Source organism: Sinocyclocheilus rhinocerous, unplaced genomic scaffold (assembly GCF_001515625.1).
Source record: "Sinocyclocheilus rhinocerous isolate Xijiao unplaced genomic scaffold, SAMN03320098_v1.1 scaffold8, whole genome shotgun sequence".
Classification (NCBI taxonomy): Eukaryota; Metazoa; Chordata; class Actinopteri; order Cypriniformes; family Cyprinidae; genus Sinocyclocheilus; species Sinocyclocheilus rhinocerous.
Window position 1 is genome coordinate 1,733,111 of NW_015666800.1, and position 18,964 is coordinate 1,752,074.

General features: G+C 33.8%; 1 protein-coding gene across 5 annotated transcripts in view; it reads left to right on the forward strand.

Moving 5' to 3' along the window:
* The window catches only part of LOC107733131 (echinoderm microtubule-associated protein-like 1), a 50,813-nt gene that overhangs the window by 27,299 nt on the left and 4,550 nt on the right, over positions 1-18,964 (forward strand). The window contains exons 3-16 of one of the 5 annotated variants that reach the window (XM_016544631.1): positions 625-678; positions 3,746-3,875; positions 6,703-6,837; positions 6,962-6,990; positions 8,188-8,214; positions 12,721-12,850; positions 13,445-13,594; positions 15,046-15,115; positions 15,341-15,451; positions 15,691-15,786; positions 15,903-16,037; positions 17,078-17,177; positions 17,451-17,602; positions 17,728-17,853. In XM_016544631.1, coding sequence (XP_016400117.1) covers positions 625-678; positions 3,746-3,875; positions 6,703-6,837; positions 6,962-6,990; positions 8,188-8,214; positions 12,721-12,850; positions 13,445-13,594; positions 15,046-15,115; positions 15,341-15,451; positions 15,691-15,786; positions 15,903-16,037; positions 17,078-17,177; positions 17,451-17,602; positions 17,728-17,853 — 1,445 coding nt within the window. The remainder of the gene's footprint in view (positions 1-624; positions 679-3,745; positions 3,876-6,702; positions 6,838-6,961; positions 6,991-8,187; positions 8,215-12,720; positions 12,851-13,444; positions 13,595-15,045; positions 15,116-15,340; positions 15,452-15,690; positions 15,787-15,902; positions 16,038-17,077; positions 17,178-17,450; positions 17,603-17,727; positions 17,854-18,964) is intronic. The other 4 variants (XM_016544632.1, XM_016544633.1, XM_016544634.1 and 1 more) reach the window with 4 other exon arrangements.

An 18,964-nucleotide genomic window follows, 5' to 3' on the forward strand; every position in this document is an offset into this window, starting at 1 on the left:
TTTTTTGTAGCTGTCGTTATATTAATTTATCACTTTGAGCAGGAGTCCAGGATTCATCGGGAAAACATTTTTAAAATGCACCTACTACAAAGAAGAGCAATAAGACGGCATTATAAAATGAAAAAGTGCGCTTTTTTATTTTGAATGGCAAAGACGTGCTCACCCACAGACATTCACAGGTTCATTTTGAGGTATTAGCAAAACAACAAAGCTGATGCTTTTCACGGAACTTACGTATTTACCCATTATTCATTGTGATATAGCCTGGTTCGTTGGTCCGTTGGATCGGATTGCTTTCTCACTACAACCGAACCGCTCCAGATTCGTTTTCAATCGAGCCAAGACCACCTCGTTCAGGCGATCTCGGACCGATTGTTTTGGCGCGGATCCGGGCGCGATTGCAGTGTTCACATATGCCCAAACGAACCGAGCTAAGGGGGGAAACGCGCCAGGTTCCGAAACAACGGACCAGGTGTGAAAGCACTATAAAACCGTGATACAAACCGAACTGTGAGTAAGTTGAACCGTTCCACCCCTAATTGCTATTAATTTCATTTCTTCTCTACTTTCCTATCCTCCTATTCCCTTCCCTCAACTGTTCTCTCATACTGCGAGTATGTTTAGAAGCAGCAGTGAGGAGAGACTCTCCCTCCTCTGACAGCAGTTTTGGGAAGCCAGGTAGGCAGTGGGGCTCGTGTCTCACTTATCAGGAGTTACACACTAATACAAAGAGCACAGTTTAGTCACATCACTGGAACTGACATCAGAATTGCATGAACACTGAAGACTGAGTTTTATACGAGTTATATTTCACTTAGTGATGCACTGATATAGAAATGTTTGCTTATATTTATAATCCATGATCAGTAGGTTCCATTTTAAATGTTAATCAGATTTGGTATTTGCTTGTAGCGTAAGCATGTTGATATACTGAGTGTTTAATTAATATGCGAAATGGATACGGTAATTTTCAACCCAATGTTTATTTACATGATGTTATATACATGCAGGTATTTTAGTGACGCCGTTTGTTATTAAAAGTTCATTATCACTTGCATAAATCATGAGTTATGTAACAGAAGTTCGTAGAGAGGTTAATGCGGGTTTAATTTAGAGATTATTAATTAATCTGATCTTATTCATTATGCTTAATGTTATTCTAAATTCTTTTTCCAATTAATTAAAATAAAACTATTAATTATTTATTACTTTAATTTTAATTAACATATAAATTTTTATGACTGATAACCAATATGATGATTATAATTTACAATTAAATATTATAATTTAAGTCTTTTTTATAGACAACATTAACACTAAAGTTAATTTAAAGGGATAGTCCACCGTAAAAATATCTGTCATCATTTACCCTCATGTTGTTTCAAAACTTCAATTTCTTTCTTCTATAGAACATTAAAGAAGATTTTTTTAAAGAATGTTGTTAACTAAACAGTTTTGATTCCCATTGACTTAATTGAATGGACAAAAAATACAATAAAATTCAGTGGGAACTGACACTGTTTGGTTACCATCATTCTTCAGAATATCTTCTTTTGTGTTTCGCAGAAAAGTCAGACAGGCTTGGAACAACATGAGGGTGAGTAAATTTGAGTAAATGAACTAACTTTCACACAAGTGAAATCATTGATAAAATCTTTATAAATAATGTACAGTAAAATGTAAATTTATTTTTATTTTTTTTACTTAGCTGAGGAAAAGAATGGAACTTATTTCTTTTAACGTCAACCTAATCAGACAGATCATTTAAAAAAAGACCCACACAAATATTGACTGATACTCTTATGATCATTTATGTGTTGTGCATCCCTAATTTCACCCCAGCATGTGTGACATATAGTCCTGTCTCACATATGTCTAGTTATTTTGAGTTTAGTGAGATTAACATTATAAGATGCTTGTTAGTGTGCTTAACAAACACCGTTCCTAATTACATTTAATGCTAGACTGACAAGCTACCACACCCATATTGAAATATCTCTCAAAAATGAGAGACAATGAAAAACCTCAAAAATGAGGTTAACTTTGGTCTAACAGACATGGAAAGTGGCTTGTCACCTTAAATATCTTGATTTTTTGGTGATTGTTTAACAAAGCTTTACTAAATCCACATAATCCTTTGAACTGTAGGATAAAGTGGATAATTAGAGTCACATTTCTTTACCGTCTCAAAGGTTTGAAACATACTTGCTTGCTGCTTTGATGTCAGACACTAATTAGCTAGACTGCATGAATTTGTGCTACCAAATGTCAACATGGGGTCCAAGACTCCTCAAACCAATAAAGAAATGTTTATTTTCGGTGTACTTCGGGTAGCTCATGTTCACTTCATCCATTCCTCTGCCTGTTTGAAGTGTGTGCAAGATGAGTCATGCTTTCCTTCTGCATAATCCTCAGTGCAGACTGATCTCTTTGAAACAAAAAAAATCCTTTGCTATTTCTCTCTTGCACTTTTGCTTCATTCTTTCTTTTATTTTTTCTACTGTATTTTTGTCCCACTGCCTACACATTCATAACACATTCAAGCAGCTCTGCTGTGATGCATATTTAATAATGCAGACGCATAGGGTAATGTAAATAAAGGCTCTCAAAAATCTTTGCCATCAGCAGTTAGACTGCAGGTGTGGATGCACTATTAAGTACTTGAATTGCACAAAGAGATATTCACCAACCTAGACTTCTGTGAACCACAATTGCATTTTAATGGAGTCCATTCTTGGCTCAACCTATTGCAGGACAGTCTGAAGAAGCAAGAAAAAAAATCTATTCTGGAATTCTGTGGTCACTGCTCTGTTCCAGTTCTTCCTAAATTGAGTGGAAGTGTGATGCATTAAGTATATACACCACTGTTATAGTTTGGGAGTCAGTGAGGTTTATTTTATTTTTTTGAAAGAAATTAATAGTTTTCTTCAGCATCTGGATGCATTAAATTGATCAAAAGTAACCGTAAATGAATGTATAATGTTACAAAAGATTTCTATTTCAAATAAATGCTGTTCTTTCGAACTTTCTATTCATCAAAGAATCCTAAAAAATGTTTCCCGGTTCAACAAAAATATTAAGCAGCCACAACATGATAATAATAAGAAATGTTTCTTAAACACCAAATCAGCAGAGTCAAAAAAATGACAAAAATTACTAACCCCAAACTTTTGAATGATAGTGTATATAAAATTAAAGTGAGAGTTTTGTGGCTTTTGTCCATGTGTGTTAGCTTTGAGTTCATCTATATTTTAATATACCATAAACAAAATTCACTTTTATATGCGTTTAAAAAAAATCAAGACTATTTCTCTTTTTTGACAATGACGCAAGAGTATTGATGACTCATCCTGCACTACACAGATTTTTGTCCAGTCAGATGATCTCTAGAATTACAGTATAACCCCCCTAAAACCACATTCAACTAACTAACTAACTAACAAGTATCAAATGATTGTTCATGACTATGGCGTAACAAAAACTTTTTGGCCATTTAGAACAAAAGGCATGAGTCCATTCTATATTTACCACCCAAACTTCAATTTCATTAGGAAATAAATCAAAACAGGAAAAAAATAGCTGTGCTTGTCAAGTGATTTCATGGGGCCTTTGAGAATGTAAAGTTAACTGTTAAAAGCTTGACATATAGTGGAGCTAGTTTACAAAAAGAATGGAAACAACAGATAATAAATGCCTGACTGCAGTGCTGTGTGTAATTCTGCCTACGTGTCCGTCCATCTTTCAGCTAGACCGATGATTGCAGCTCTGCCCCTGAGATCCACGGTCAACAACGGTACTGTCCTGCCTAAGAAGGGCGGCACACTGCCATCCCCCTCTGGCTCCAAGAAGGACAACAACTCACCAGCAACCAAAAGGTAAGAGACTAAAGGCTGACTCCACAAAAAAATAGCGTACTGTATGATGGGCACAGACAACAAATTTTTAGCTTCAGACTTTGAAAACAAAAATTTGGAGCTGATTTTACAATATAAATGTCTCTTAGCAACACGGCATATATTTTTGTGTGAGTTTGTTGTGTACGAAACAATTCACGACTTGAAAGTGTGTTAGTGTGTGACCCTCCGTCGTTTAGTGTATGATGCCTAGTGTAAAAATCAATTCAGATTTTAAAGGTTGTCTAGTGTATTCCTTAATCCATAATTGACTGAAATCTTAGTACTTTTCATATTTATAATTAAAGATGAAATTGTTCAAATCATTCTCTATAATAGATATCCATCCAGCGCATTAAAATACACAAGATAACGGTGCAAGTTTTGTCTAATATAGGTCAGCTCACATCTTTATCAGTTTATGATAACAAATGCTAAACCTGAAAGACACAGGTTCTTAAGTGAGTCAACTGTGATGCAGGAAGCAATGCAGTACGCCTTGGTTTTAGATGACAGAGAACAAGCCTTTTGAATTAGTTTCATATTTCACAATTGCAACTTAATTTCTCACAATTGACATTTTATTCCTCATAATTGCATTTTTACACACTACTGTTTAAGGTTTAGGGTCGTTAAGATTTTAATGTTTTTGTTAAAAAAAATCTTACTGACCCAAAACTTTTGAAGGGTGTGTCTCACAATGTGACTTTATACCATATTTTTCAGAAATAACATTCTTTTTCTTCAATGTAATGTTTTTAGAATGACACCGGGAAGTCATGAATAATAATTAGATGATTTTTCTTTCTAGAATCCATAAACCGATACTGATGAAATGCTATTCAATAGGTTAAAAATGCTGCTGCAGTTCTATTTTCTTGTCACTATGAAAATCAAAATTTCAATGAGAAAACACAGTCGCTCTCATGAACCTTCCAGCTGCGCAGCACCACTGTGTCTTTGTTTAATAAATGGCCAAATCATGCAGACGAATTAATGAATAAACAGAGGTTTATGACTATAAGACACAAACCCAGCTGAAGACCCCTGCTTTCCCCTAAGTGTCTTTGTTTGTGAGTGTCAACTGTCTGTCACATGTATTTGTCATCCTGTGAGATCTCTCTGTCCCCTTCCCTTCTTCCTATCTGTTACATATTCTAGTCTGTCCAATCTGCCCAGGTTTCTTCTAAGGCCACCTTACAGGTGAGAGTTTTTCTACATGCAGGATCTGCAATCTTCTAAAAAGTGATGTGGGCTACTGATATTTTTGTAATAAAAAATGCTTTAAGGGTTTGTTTTTAAACCATTATTCAAGAACTGCTTAAAACCTTAGCAAACAGAGTCTGTGGTTCGACCATATTCTGTGGAGGCTGTTTAGGGATCCCATAGGAAGTAGATAAGCTTTGCTTTGATTCTTGTGAAACTGGGCACTCTTTGGTTTGGACATTTATTTATTTATTTTTTTTAGCTTCTCTTCAGGCACTCTTTCATTGCAGCCTGTAAAGCTTCTTTTCCCATCATGCCTTGAAGTGAAAGCCCTGTGCGGTCTATAGACTAACTCTATACCCGCTTGCTTGTATGCCTGAAGTACCATTATTGACAAAAAGCCTCACAAAGCATGAAGATCCTGCAGCCTATTTAACACGGGATAACACCATCCGACAGTGGCTGGGCCAAATGAACTTTAGCCCTGCAGTCTGGATTAGACTTGAGCCTGGCAACCAGTGGACTGCTGATGGGGTCTTTTCTTTTGTTGGCAAGTTTTAAAGGGCACCCACTTTCAATTCACCCCTTTCTAGTGCACAAAGGCACATCAAATCAGGTCATGAACATGTCTCAGAGAAGAAAAAAACACACATAAAACACATTTCTTCTGGAATATGTAATGGTTGTTTGTCATGTATGTGTTTTTTCTGTGTCTCTTTGGGGAAGGCTCAGTGTCTGTTATAATTGGCTTTCACCAGTATTATCTCTACATTGCCATTTCCTTTTTTTCTGTGTGAATGTTTACATTTATGCTTCCTGTTTGAGGATCAGACTATAGTAGGAAAATTCATGAAAGTTAACTTATATTTGGAGACAGATACAATATTGCAAGCTAACACAAATACGCAAACGTTTTGTCACTCAATTCTGTTAAACTATATATATGTACATACATACTGCAGTTTTAATGTTTTGATTTAAAGGAAATTAATACTTTTATTCCAAAACACATTACATTGTTTAAAAGTGACAGTAAAGGCATTTCTAATGTTACACATTCTATTTTAAATTTGTGTTTTGTTATTTTGAACTTTTTGTTCATCAAATGATTCTGAAAAAAAGTACGGTTACTTTCCACAAACATATTAAGCACCACAACTGATTTCAATATTGATAATAATAAGAAATATTTCTTGATCATGATAATCAGCATATTAGAATGATTTCTGAAGAATCATGTGGCACTGATGACTGGAGTAATGACTACTGAAAATTCAGCTTTGGCATCACAGGAATACAGTTGTTTTAAATTGTAATAATATTTCTCAGTGTTATTGTTATTGCTGTATTTTTGATCAAATAAATGCAACACCAAAGTTTTGAAACTTTTTCTTCTTAAAAAATCTGAAATGTTAATAATAATTCAAGCAGTATCTTTAATTCATCTAATATTGTGTGTATCATATTCAAAAAGCAAATGTCATATTTTCTCATTTGGTATGTTTCACATGAGGAATGTTTTATCATTGAGGAGTGTTTTAGCCATTTTGTTGTGCCTTTTGATATTAAATGATATTAAAATCTTACCTTTCATCATTCATAGCACTGTGAAGAGAACAAGTTCATCCGAGCAAGTTGGCCCTAACAACAGGAAAGACAGTGGTGTGGACTCCAAAAGCAATCGCACACGCGCTGGTTCCACAGGGAGCAACTCCAGTGGCAAGAAAGCCACAGAAAAGTATGTAAATGAATATGTATATATGCTTTTATGCCCATGTGATTGACTGAATAAGAGCAACTCATACACTCACACGTTACACAAGCTCATTTGGATGATTTTTTCCTTTCTCACCCCCCCGCAGCAAACAGAGGGAGCCTGTTTTCAGCGCAGGTAAGAGTCAGGTGTTCTGTTCCCATGTGATAGAGTATGTGTCTCTGAACCAAGACTGGATCAGTCACAAGCATTGGTTATACTGTCATTGCTCTTTTTGACCAGACTTTCCAGAAAGTACAGACTCTGCTAACTCTCGCCAAATACATGTCCTCAAAATAAATGGCTGACCACCCAGATGTCCATTTGTTTAGCAGCAGTGCAGATCAATTAGAAGGTGGATAGATGTTACAATGGAACTGTGTTTGAATTAAGGGAAACTCATTTAAGAAAAAAACTATTTTAGAGATTTCTGCTTGTGTCTCCAGTCATGGCTCATGGAGGTCACTCTCACTGCATTGTTCTACTGTATATTGTACTGTACAATCTTTGTTTCAGTTCATTTCACCTTTTAATTACCTGCTATTCTTTTGTCAGTAACACATCATCTCTTACCAAAAATGTTTCCTATTTTCATTTTTGTGTTTATTTAATTTTTACTTATTTTCTGTTTAAATGTAGACTTTTTTATTCATTTGGTCACAAAGCAAATACATTCTGGTAGTAGAAAATAATGAGAATTAATATTTACTATTATATAAGTATAGTTTATGCATATAAGTGGCAGAATTATGTTAATTACTTTCTCAGTGCAAAGAACAAGGTCTTTCAAAGAAAAGAAAAAAAGCTTGAAATTGTCAAGGTCCAATAGGCATTATAGTCATTGTGTTTATCTATTATGCATCAGTTCTGGTCAGAAGCTGTGCAGCTCGTTTTTTTGAAAGAGATACAAATGAATTCAGCAGCAGTTCTTGGGAATGTCAGAACAAATTTGATTTGCTGTCAGTGTAAAAGCAGAGCGTTCAGTGTGTGCAGTCATATGAGGCGGAATAAAACAAGCTGTTCTGCCTGAAGGCGACATTTGCATGTTCCTTACTGTATATGTGACCCAGTTACTGTATTTAACTGTGCCGAAAACTCTGATTAATTGAGGTCATCAAGACAGCAATTCCAGATGTTAAATATACAGTACACAAAATTAAGCAGTGGAGATTTGTTAAATAGAGCACTTGGCGAATGAAACGACTATCCCGGAGGAGCTTGTAGAGTAATTACCCAGACATGGCAAGCTGGAATCTAATGAACAGAGATCTGTCTTTCCATGAGCCGTTTTCTGCCATCTTACGTGATTGTCTCTGTCTCTGTACATTCACTAAGGGATGCGACGTGTGACGCACTGCAAAGGTAGGCACTGTTTGTCAACTGCCCCATGCGTGAGCAGCTCTGTGGACACAACTTGATTCCCATAGCCAGAGCGAAGTCAACATTTACAGATTGAGGGCAATTATGACCCCTTGCTTAAAAATGCAAAGACAGCTGGTAGATTTGAGAATCATTATTTATGAACTGTCAGATACTGTATGAAGCCATTTTTCTTAAGACCCCATGAAGTCACCTATTAAATTATATTTTTATTTTTTTGACATATTTTTGTATTTGGGGCATATTTGATATAACAGGAAATGACATCAGAGGGGGACCCCTGTAGACTCTCATGACTGTAAGTCAAGGTTAATAAATTCCTTAAAATATCAGATAATTTGACCTTTATATGACAAGGCAAGGTTAACGCTGGATGTAAAAAGTCATGTTGTGCGACTCTATAAAAAAATATGATATTAAAGGGGTCATATGATGCTTTTTTAAAGATCATTATTTGGTGTATTTGGTGTAACAGAATATGTTGACATGCTTTAATGTTCAAAAAACACATACATAATAAAGATGTGTACACCAGGGTTAGTATAGTTAAACATTTTCATAGTTAAACGATAAACATTTTCATTTAGTTTAACTTATTAAAACAACTAAAATGTACTAAAATATCTAAAACTAAAGCTGAAATAAAAAATTATATAAACATAAAAAATTATTATTATTATTACAGACATTTAATATATATATATATATATATATATATATATATATATGAAAAATACATACAACAATCATATGACCCCTTTAATAAAATGAAATATCCAGTTTCTAAACATTTGTGATGTTATATTAAGTATTTTGGATTTTAAAAGTGCAGTTTTATGGGAACCCATTCATACGGCTTTACATATGTAAATATAGAAAACTTTAAACCTGATTCTAAAAAAGGTCAATAATAATTTTAGTCAATCTTCAGATATCAACACCTTTAGACCTAATGTAATTATACAAGGTTGTAAAATTTTGTGTACTGACAAAAATATATAATAAAAGCACTATTGCTGTTCAGTTACACTTTGCAACCCATTACTTCTGTAATATGGTGATATGGTGTATTTCCGAGTTAAAAGCATACATAATGAGAATATATATATATATATATATATATATATATATGACAAATACATACAACAAAATAAAGTTAAAACTAAAATTAAAATTAAAACGAAACTTCTCAAGAAAACTAATTCATAAAAACTATAATAGTATCTAATTTATACTAAAATAATGCTGGTATACACACATATATACAGTGTAAGGAAAATATTGCTTTCATTTATTAAATTTTATTTATTACTGTAAATATTTTTAACTTGATGTTTTAGAGTCATTAAATGTAAACGTTTTTTTAAAGGGGTCATATGATGCTGCTAAAAAGAACATTATTTTGTGTATTTGGTGTAATGAAATGTGTTTATGCGGTTTAAAGTAAAAAAAACACATTATTTTCCACATACTGTACATTATTGTTTCTCCTGTATGCCCCGCCTTCTGAAACGCGTCGATGAGACTTTAGTCTTTGCAACTTTACAGATCTTCTTTATGCACCAAGAGCTTGTAACACTCCAAAGAGAAAGGAAAAAATGAAATTGCATCATATGACCCCTTTAAATGATATAGATGTTTTTTTTTAAACCATATGAAACCAACATCAATAGAGTGCATTTCTAAGAATTTTTGCCACCAAACTTTGATTTTATTGGGTCTTAAGAGATTTCTTATTCCATTTTATTATGGTTGTTTCTGCTGTAAGAATCATATACTGTCCCTTTATACAGTTTGTACAGCTATTCTAGTGATTCCAGATGGGACAGTGATCTAGCAGACTTTGACAGCTATGGCTTCATATTATGGCAGAATCCGCACACACAGAGCTGTCTTGCGTAAGGGTTTGGGTTGATTAGACAATTGCATCTGTGATAGAAGTTCCCACCCTTCCTCCAGAAATGCCACCCTTCCCAATAAACTAATGTGCACTCTCTGTAGCACCCTTCTGAGTGATGCCAACCTGTGGTTGATTGCAGTGGTGCTGAAACACAAGCTGTTAACTCTTGAGTGATGCTGCTCTGACAGCTCCTGGGTGTTTTGCTCACTGCTCATGGCACTATTTTTTCACATGCACCATGGAAACACAACACTCTCCTGCAGTCACACAGCAGCACACTGAAAAGCTTTTATTCCAATAGTTTATTGCTGCTTTTTGCTCCACGTACACGTATTTGTTCTTTCAGTCCCGTAAAGGGTATTTATCATCCTGCGTCAACCAGCTTTTCGTTTTTTTCTCTGGAACTGGAATTTGGTGTTTATCATAAATCTGAAGTTAAGTGTCACGCTGGTTTGTGTAAAGTGCTTCACAGTTAGTGGAAGATATTTTTCCCAAACTGTAGTCTTTAATGTTGATGCAACAGTCGGTGAATGACTCGCTATGCCCACTGCGTTTTATAGTGACAAAATACTTGTAAGGCAAACAAATTAAAAAAGCAAACATCACTTGGGAGGTTGGAGTAATGCTTCTTCAGAATACATTTTATCAGTTTATTTCCAGTATTCCTCGGTCAGAATAACATTCAGATTCCCATGTGCCGTCCCTGCTCATCAGCACTGCAAAAATCTTTTTCTTAAGCAGCATTTTTGGCTTGTTGGCAGAAAAAAATTAAATATATTTAAAACAAGATTGAAAAAAATGAACAATTAGTGTCTTTTTTTTTTTTTTTTTTTGGAAAAGATACTTAAATTTTTTTTGTGTATTTTTATAAATTCATTTTTCTTTCCTCATTGATTTTGAGCATAAATGTCTCTAAATCTTGATCTTTTTTTTGCTTACAACTAGAAGGAGAATTTTTTTTTTTTGTCAGAATAGTAAGAAACAATTTATTTCAAGATATATTTTCTGAAAATGTTCCTACATGTATTTTCTTCTCAAGTAAATTGATGTTGCTTTAAGGATATGTTAATGCAAAACAAGAAAAATACCAATTGAGAAAAAGATTATTTTGCAGTGCAGTTTCTTAGCCTTGTGGACGCCTTGTCTTCTTGTTATTATGGTGGTATCGAGAGCTATTGGACTATGTCTGATCATGATTATACTTCATCCCGCCTCTCCACCCTCTCCCGCACCTGCCCTGTCCAATTTGACCACTTTACCTAGTAACCGTGCAGCTCTACCTGCACCGACCGTCAAAAAGGAGTGGATCCTCTGAGCCCCCCAAATCCACATCAGCCGTGCCCTCGCAGTCCACCAACACCTCATCAGAGGCCAAGGTTTTGTCTGACAGAGTGGTCCGGCTCGGAAGCCAAAATGTCCCCCCATTTACCCTTCCTCTGAGGAAGTGTACTTCTCAGTTAGTCCACTCGCTCCTAGAAATGCCCTCTTACAGGAGTCCAATCAAATCTCCCAGCCAGTATTTTCAAATCTGTTCAAAACAGCTGTAATATTAAACGTAGTCAGGTGGTTTTAAGAGTCTTTATGAGTCTTTTGTTCTGTTTTGTTCTTTTTGTTTTGACTGTGTCTCTTTGAGTTAGTTTTATTTCCTGTTGTGTATATGTTACACTGCATGTTCACACTTTTGTCTTTTTGCTTTGAAATAGGTTTGTTTTGTTCAAGTGTGCATTTTATAAACTGTACTTTTCCTTTTCCTTTGTGTTTGCATGCATGCCTATCTGTGATTTTATTTTGTGTCTGTTACTAATTTACCAAACCATGAAATTGCTGAATTCACATGCTTCTGCATTTGATTTTGCTTTTCTTCACTTTTAAATTGAATGTATTTCAAATATTGTACGTAACAAAATGCATTAAAGCATTTCCTTTAAATCTCACTAACCTATTGAATTATTTTCAAAACATAATATATATTCTTCTAAACACTGTTGCAATTCCTTCCAATCCTCCTTTTGGGATTAAATAATTTAATTTAATCTTGGATTAACATTTAATCACATTTTAAAATATACTAACATTCAAAAATTTGGGGTCAGTAAGATTATTTAATGTTATAAGTCTCGTTATGTTTACCAAGGCTGTATTTATTTAATCAAAAAATACGGTGAAAATATTATTATTGTGACATATTATTACAATATAAAATAACTATTCTGATATATTTTAAAATGTCATTTATTCCTGTGATTGCAAAGCAATCAAAAGAGTTTTCAGCATCACTACTCCAGTCTTCAGTGTCACATGATCCTTCAGAAATCATTCTAATCTGCTGATTTGCTGCTTAGAAAACATTTCTACTTATTGTCAGTGCTGTTAACAGTTGCACTGCTGAATATGTTTGTGCAAAACATGATACATTTCACAAACAGGTAAAACAGGTAACTAAAACAAATTGTACTGACCCAAATTTTGATCTGTCTTCAACATTGTTTTAATCAAAATCAGATGACATTAACCCCAACAGATGTCACAGCGATCCTTCTCTGACCCATGCATTTTCTTGCTCTAAAAGTCTGTGTTGCTTTTTCTAGATGAAGGGTATGTCAAAATGTATTTGAAGGGACGACCCATCACCATGTACATGCCCAGAGACCTGGTGGACACATACTGCCTGGAAGCAAAGGCTGACTTGCCTCCTAAAAAACTGAAGCTAGACTGGGTGTATCCTTTGCGAAATAGAAATGGAGCTGCATTTAGATTGATTCTTGTATTGAACGCTCATTGCTGTAAGATTGAATTAACTTTTGATGTATTATTACACAGAAAATGAGCTTGTAAAAATATCATGAGTTAAATGATGGGTATGGTATCTAGGTCAGAGTTATGTGTTCTAAGATTATTGTGCATAATGTTAAAATTCTGAAACCTGGGCTTCAAAAATTATTATTCATTGTGATGCCCTAATTCCATATTCACATTCCAAGTTGCTGAATTTGGAAGCATGAAGGATGTCTAATCATATACCCTGGTGTTCTCTCTGGCTCTGCTGAGCACTGCAGTCTGTCAGAGTGGGATATTTTCTGCATGTCTTACCCATAATGTATTTGGTACTTTACCTAGAACTTTGTAGACAGGACTGAGAAATCTATAATATCTAAAGCCGAACAAATTAAAATATCAACTGGTCAGATAGCACTTTTCCATAATTTTTTTTTTTTACAAATGTTCCTCTTTCACAGAAAAAGGCCTTTATAGCTGAGGTTTGTTACTAGTTTAGTTCATCAACAGTAGTTTTTGCTCTTGACTTTGACCCAGCTATGGTTACCGGGGCCGTGACTGTCGATCCAACCTGTACTTGCTCCCGACGGGGGAAACGGTTTACTTCATCGCATCTGCGGTTGTGCTGTATAATGTGGATGAGCAACTACAAAGACACTACACTGGACATACTGATGATATCAAGTGGTAAGACTTATATTTCTGTTCGCGTGATATCATTGTCTGTTTGTTCATCATAGCATACACTGATCTCACACTTTTTAGGGTCATTGGACCAGTACATTGAGTATCTTTTCATCAATTCCAGTATTTTATTAAACTGCCATATCTAAAGAAGATACTACAGTTTAAATTATTATTCAGATATTCTGCAGCATAATGTTTCAAAACTATTCTGAATGAATGATTTCTGAGCAGTGTTTAATTTTCTGCTTTGATGTGCAATTTTACAGAACATTTATCATTAGTCGTGTCACTGAAGTTCATTATTCATTCCACTGTCATCCGTCAGTCTGTATTTTGCCTCTGTGTTACACTACATTCTTTTTTTAAAAGTTTAGAATTATAGTGAATACATTATCCTTTATGCATAAAATGTTATTAAATTAATGATGTTATGCTTAACATTGAAGTGTCAGATTCATATTTATGCTTTCCTGTTTGAATATCCTATTTACTTCGTAACTTTCTCTTAATAACACTATTTAATCTCCATGAAAAATTTAAAAAAATAAATAAATTACTACTTTTATTCAGTAAGGGTGCATTAAATTGATCAAAAGTGATAATAAAGACATTATATTACAAACGATTTCTATTTCAAGTAAATACTGTTCTTTTAAACTATCCATTCATCAAAGAATCCTGAAAAAAATATCGCAAATGCACAACTGTTTTCAACATTGCTAATAATAAGAAATGTATTTTGAGCAGCGTATTTCTGACGGATCATGTGACACTGAAGACTGGAGTTATGGCTCCTGAAAATTCAGCTTTGCCGTCACAGGAATAAATTACGTTTTAAAATATATTGAAATAGAAAACAGTTCTTTAAAATTGAAATAATATTTACCAATATTACTGTTTTTACTGTATTTCTGATTAAATAAATGCAGCCTTGGTGAGCATAAGAGGCATCTTTCAAACACATTTTTTAAAAATCCAACCGACCACAAATAGTACTTTTGAATAGTAGTCTATATCAATGGCCCCAAACTTTAAAAAGTCAAGTCAGCAGAACATTAGACAGAGTAAAAGGACATTAATGGAGACCTCCAGTCTCCAGTTAAGACATAAACTCACAGGTACAACACAAATGATCATGCATGACTGTGTTCTAAAACCTCATATTTCTTCATCTGTATAGGAATTTGCTAAATGTCAAAGCTGTTCATTGTAAGTCAAAGGCCTTGAGCAAGAAAAGCATAAACAAAAACCAATAGCCTGTGATTAAGACTTTCAGGATCAGTTTCCTGTGTTTAAGATCAGTCCTGTGACTCAACGCTCAAGGTCATTGTGTTGTGATGGCATTGACTCACACAGTCCTAAATGTGCGATGTCCTCTCACTGCTGTGTCATTGGCTCTTCAACAGTCCCAGCTGCCTACATCTTTCACCTCTTTTTCTCTTCCCCTACAGCCTCACTGTCCATCCTGATAAAATCACCATAGCAACAGGACAAGTAGCTGGCACATCCTCAGATGGAAAAGTAAGATCACTTATTCAGCTCAGATATTTTAAACTGGTATCAATCATAGACATCAATAGCTTATTGCTAATAGGCTTGATCCAGCCAAAATAAATCTTCTAATTATTGCATGTGCCTCAAGGGTCTGTCATAACTAATGTGGAGGATCAAGATCCCAAATCCACATGCTTCAAATAGAAGTTTAACTGGTCTAACATGCTCAGTCCGTCTGTCTGTGTCTGGCAGCAGTTGGCTCCTCACGTGCGAGTGTGGGACTCTGTGAGTTTGAACACGTTGCACATCCTTGGAACTGGTTTCTTTGATCGAGCTCTGGTTTGCCTCTCCTTCTCAAAGTCGGTAAGAGCAAGTCACCCTATATTATGTTAACAAACAAACATTCTCATGTGAAACTGCAAAATACAGCTTCTAGTTCTTTGAATCATCAAACAAACCTTTATTTATTGTGAAATGAAAAAGTACTGGGTGGTATTTTCTGTAACCTGGTCGGTTTAAAGGGATAGTTCACCCAAAAAATGAACATTTTGTCATCGTTTACTCACCCTCAAGTTGTTAAAAATGTCTTTCAAAACTTTCAGAATGGAGGAAGCTGGTTGTGTGTTGTGGACGACTCCAATGACCACATTCTCTCTGTGTGGGACTGGCAGAGGGAGGAAAGACTTGCTGAAGTCAAGGCGAGTGCTATTCAGGATAGATATTGACAGATAGCAATGTATGCTTTTGTGAGAAAAAGAAAAACTGATTCCTTTTTTCCCGCATCTTTATGCCTTTTCTTTCTCTGCCCTCACAGTGCTCCAATGAGTCAGTCTTTGCTGCTGATTTCCACCCGACAGATGCTAATATAATTGTAACCTGCGGGAAGTCACACCTTTATTTCTGGTCATTAGAAAAGGGATCTCTTGTGAAAAAACAGGGTCTTTTTGAGGTAATTTCTCATAAGCCTTTGTGGTCAAATTCAGTGAAGCTTTTCACTTTTTATTGAATCAAATTCCATTTTTTGATAGATGGTAGTATGATGCATGTTCAGATATGGTAAAACTTGTGCATGTACGTCATGTACACTAGCAGTGGAAGGTTTAGACACGTCTACTCATTCTTTATTATTACTGTGTTATACTTTTAAGAATAATAGAGAAGTCATCAAAACTACGAAATAACACAAACGGAAGTATGTGAATTATATTATGTAGTAAACAAAAATACATTCTGGTGCATAATGGGATTAACTTAAAAATGAACTAGAATGTTACTTTTGTAAAGAAATGTATACATTGCCATTTGTGATTTTGTAATGTTTTTGAAAGAATTCTCTTATGCTCAACAAAGCTGCATTTATTTGATTAAAAAATACAGTAAAAACTGAAAAAATGTGAGATATTATTGAAATTTAAAATAGCAGTTTTTTATTTGAATATACTTTAACATATTTTCAAATTTAGTTTTTTATTATATTAATAATTAAAAATATTAATTTCAAAATGTAATTTATTCATGTGATGGCAAAGCTGCATTTTCAGCAGCCATTACTCTAGTCTTCAGTGTCATAATATTTCTTATTATTATCAATGTTGAACACTGCATAATATTTCTGTGAAAACCATGATGCATTTTTTCAGGATTATCTGATGAATATAAAGTTCAAAAGAACAACATTTATTTAAAGTAGAAATGATTTGTAACATTATAAATGTCTGCACTGTCATTTATTACTTTTAGTCAATTTAATGCGTCCTTGCTATACTTTAGCATTTCTTTCAAAAGAAGTTTATATTTGTCTACAAAACTAATTTCCAGATCCAAAGGCTCTCAAGATCCCGAGAAACTTAAGTTCAGTTAGATGTGTCTAAACATTTCACTGGTAGTGTAGTTGTAGACTACATGAAAAACATGTAATCTCTGTATTTTGTGTGATTCATCTATTGCATTTCTGCTTTAAAAATAAAGTCATATTTATATTTCTTGCAGAAACAAGAGAAGCCCAAGTTTGTATTGTGTGTGACTTTTTCAGAAAATGGCGACGCCATCACTGGAGACTCGAGTGGAAATATACTTGTGTGGGGCAAAGGTAAAATAATAAAAGGGTTATTATTATTGAGTTATTTATTGATGTATTTGAATGTTTTGTAAAAACCTTCCTCCCTGTAGGTGACCCTGCTGCCAACAAAAGATTCTTTATTAGTTTTAATAAAAGAGAGACTGTGCTCCTTTTTTACACAAATCAATAAGACTCTTTTCATGTAGGCTGTGAACACCTTTGATTGTCTGATGTACTGATGATGGTTTCCAGTTTTGCAACAGTCGGTTTATATAGTGCTTGTTTTCTGGTCATGCTTCACAGGATCTAATCGTATTAGCTTGGCCATTCAGGGAGCACATGAGGCAAGCGTCTTTGCACTTTGCATGTTGAGAAATGGTACGCTGGTCTCAGGTGGGAAGGACCGGAAACTCATCTCCTGGGATGAAAATTATCAAAAGATTCAAACGGTGGAGGTAAGGCATCTAATAAAAGTATAATTTTGCAGTATGCAGTATGCATTTGTATTTGTATGCTTGAATATTAGTACCGATCAAGCAGGTAGCCATAATTTACCAGCAATTTTGTATGTTACTCTCAGGTTCCGGAGTTATATGGCCCTATTCGGACTGTGGCTGAAGGACGGGGAGAAACGGTTCTTATTGGCACTACAAAAAACTATGTCCTGCAAGGCAGTCTGGATGGGGAGTTCATACCCATCACCCAGGTAAGTTAACCAGTACACACAATACGTATGAGTAAGCAGTGTTGTCTCAACAGGTCTGTTGAGAAGTATATAATATACATATTAACATATAGAATTATCTTTAACGTAATAGATTATATCAGAATTATTAACTACTTACTCATTTCAGTAAAGAGTTTCTCTGTTCTGCTCATTTCTCATTATTTTTACACTTAGATGAGACCTTTCTTATCATCTAACGCTCAAAGTTAATCTTTACAATATTAGATTTATAATAGAATAATAATAATAATAATTTCATTTTTTATTTTAAAACAATACTAATTTAAATATTTTAGTATATAATATTTAGTAAATTTAGTAAATTTAAGATCAAATATTAATCAATTAAATATAATTTATTTAATAATGTATTTATATATATATATATATATATATATATATATATAAATACATTATTAAATAAATTATATTTAATTGATTAAAATATTTAAATAAATAAATTTTAAACACTGTTAAATTTAAAATCTTTAGGATATCTTAAAATGAATGTCCATTTTTCATACTGAACATTTTAATGTAGTGATGAAATTCATTTTCCACGTTTTTAGTTATATTTTTTTTTTACTTAAATATAGTATTTTTTTAAATTATATTTTAATTGTTTTAATTTAATTATTTAGAAAGTAATTATTGATCTGTATTGGTCAATATTGGATATATATTAGATATTTATTATGCTCCTTTCTCCATATTTTTACATTTAAATGAGACCTTTGCTATTGTCTAACGCTAATGTCAAATTAATCTTAATCAAATAATTGAAATTATTTATATTAAACATTTTAAATAAATAATAATAAATAATTTAACACTTACTTTGCAAATCTTAAAATGAATATCCATTTTCATACTGTACATTATAATGTTGTGATGCCTAAAATTAAAACTTTAGTTCAATTTTAGTTTTTGATGTTTTTATTTTAAAATTATTTAGACAAGAAGTATTATATAAAATACAGATGAAATAATTATTACCTTATCGGTATCAGCCAGAATGTTAATATTAGTGCATCCCTAGTAGTGTTAGTTAAAGGGGTTATATAATGCTGCTAAAAAGAACATTAATTTG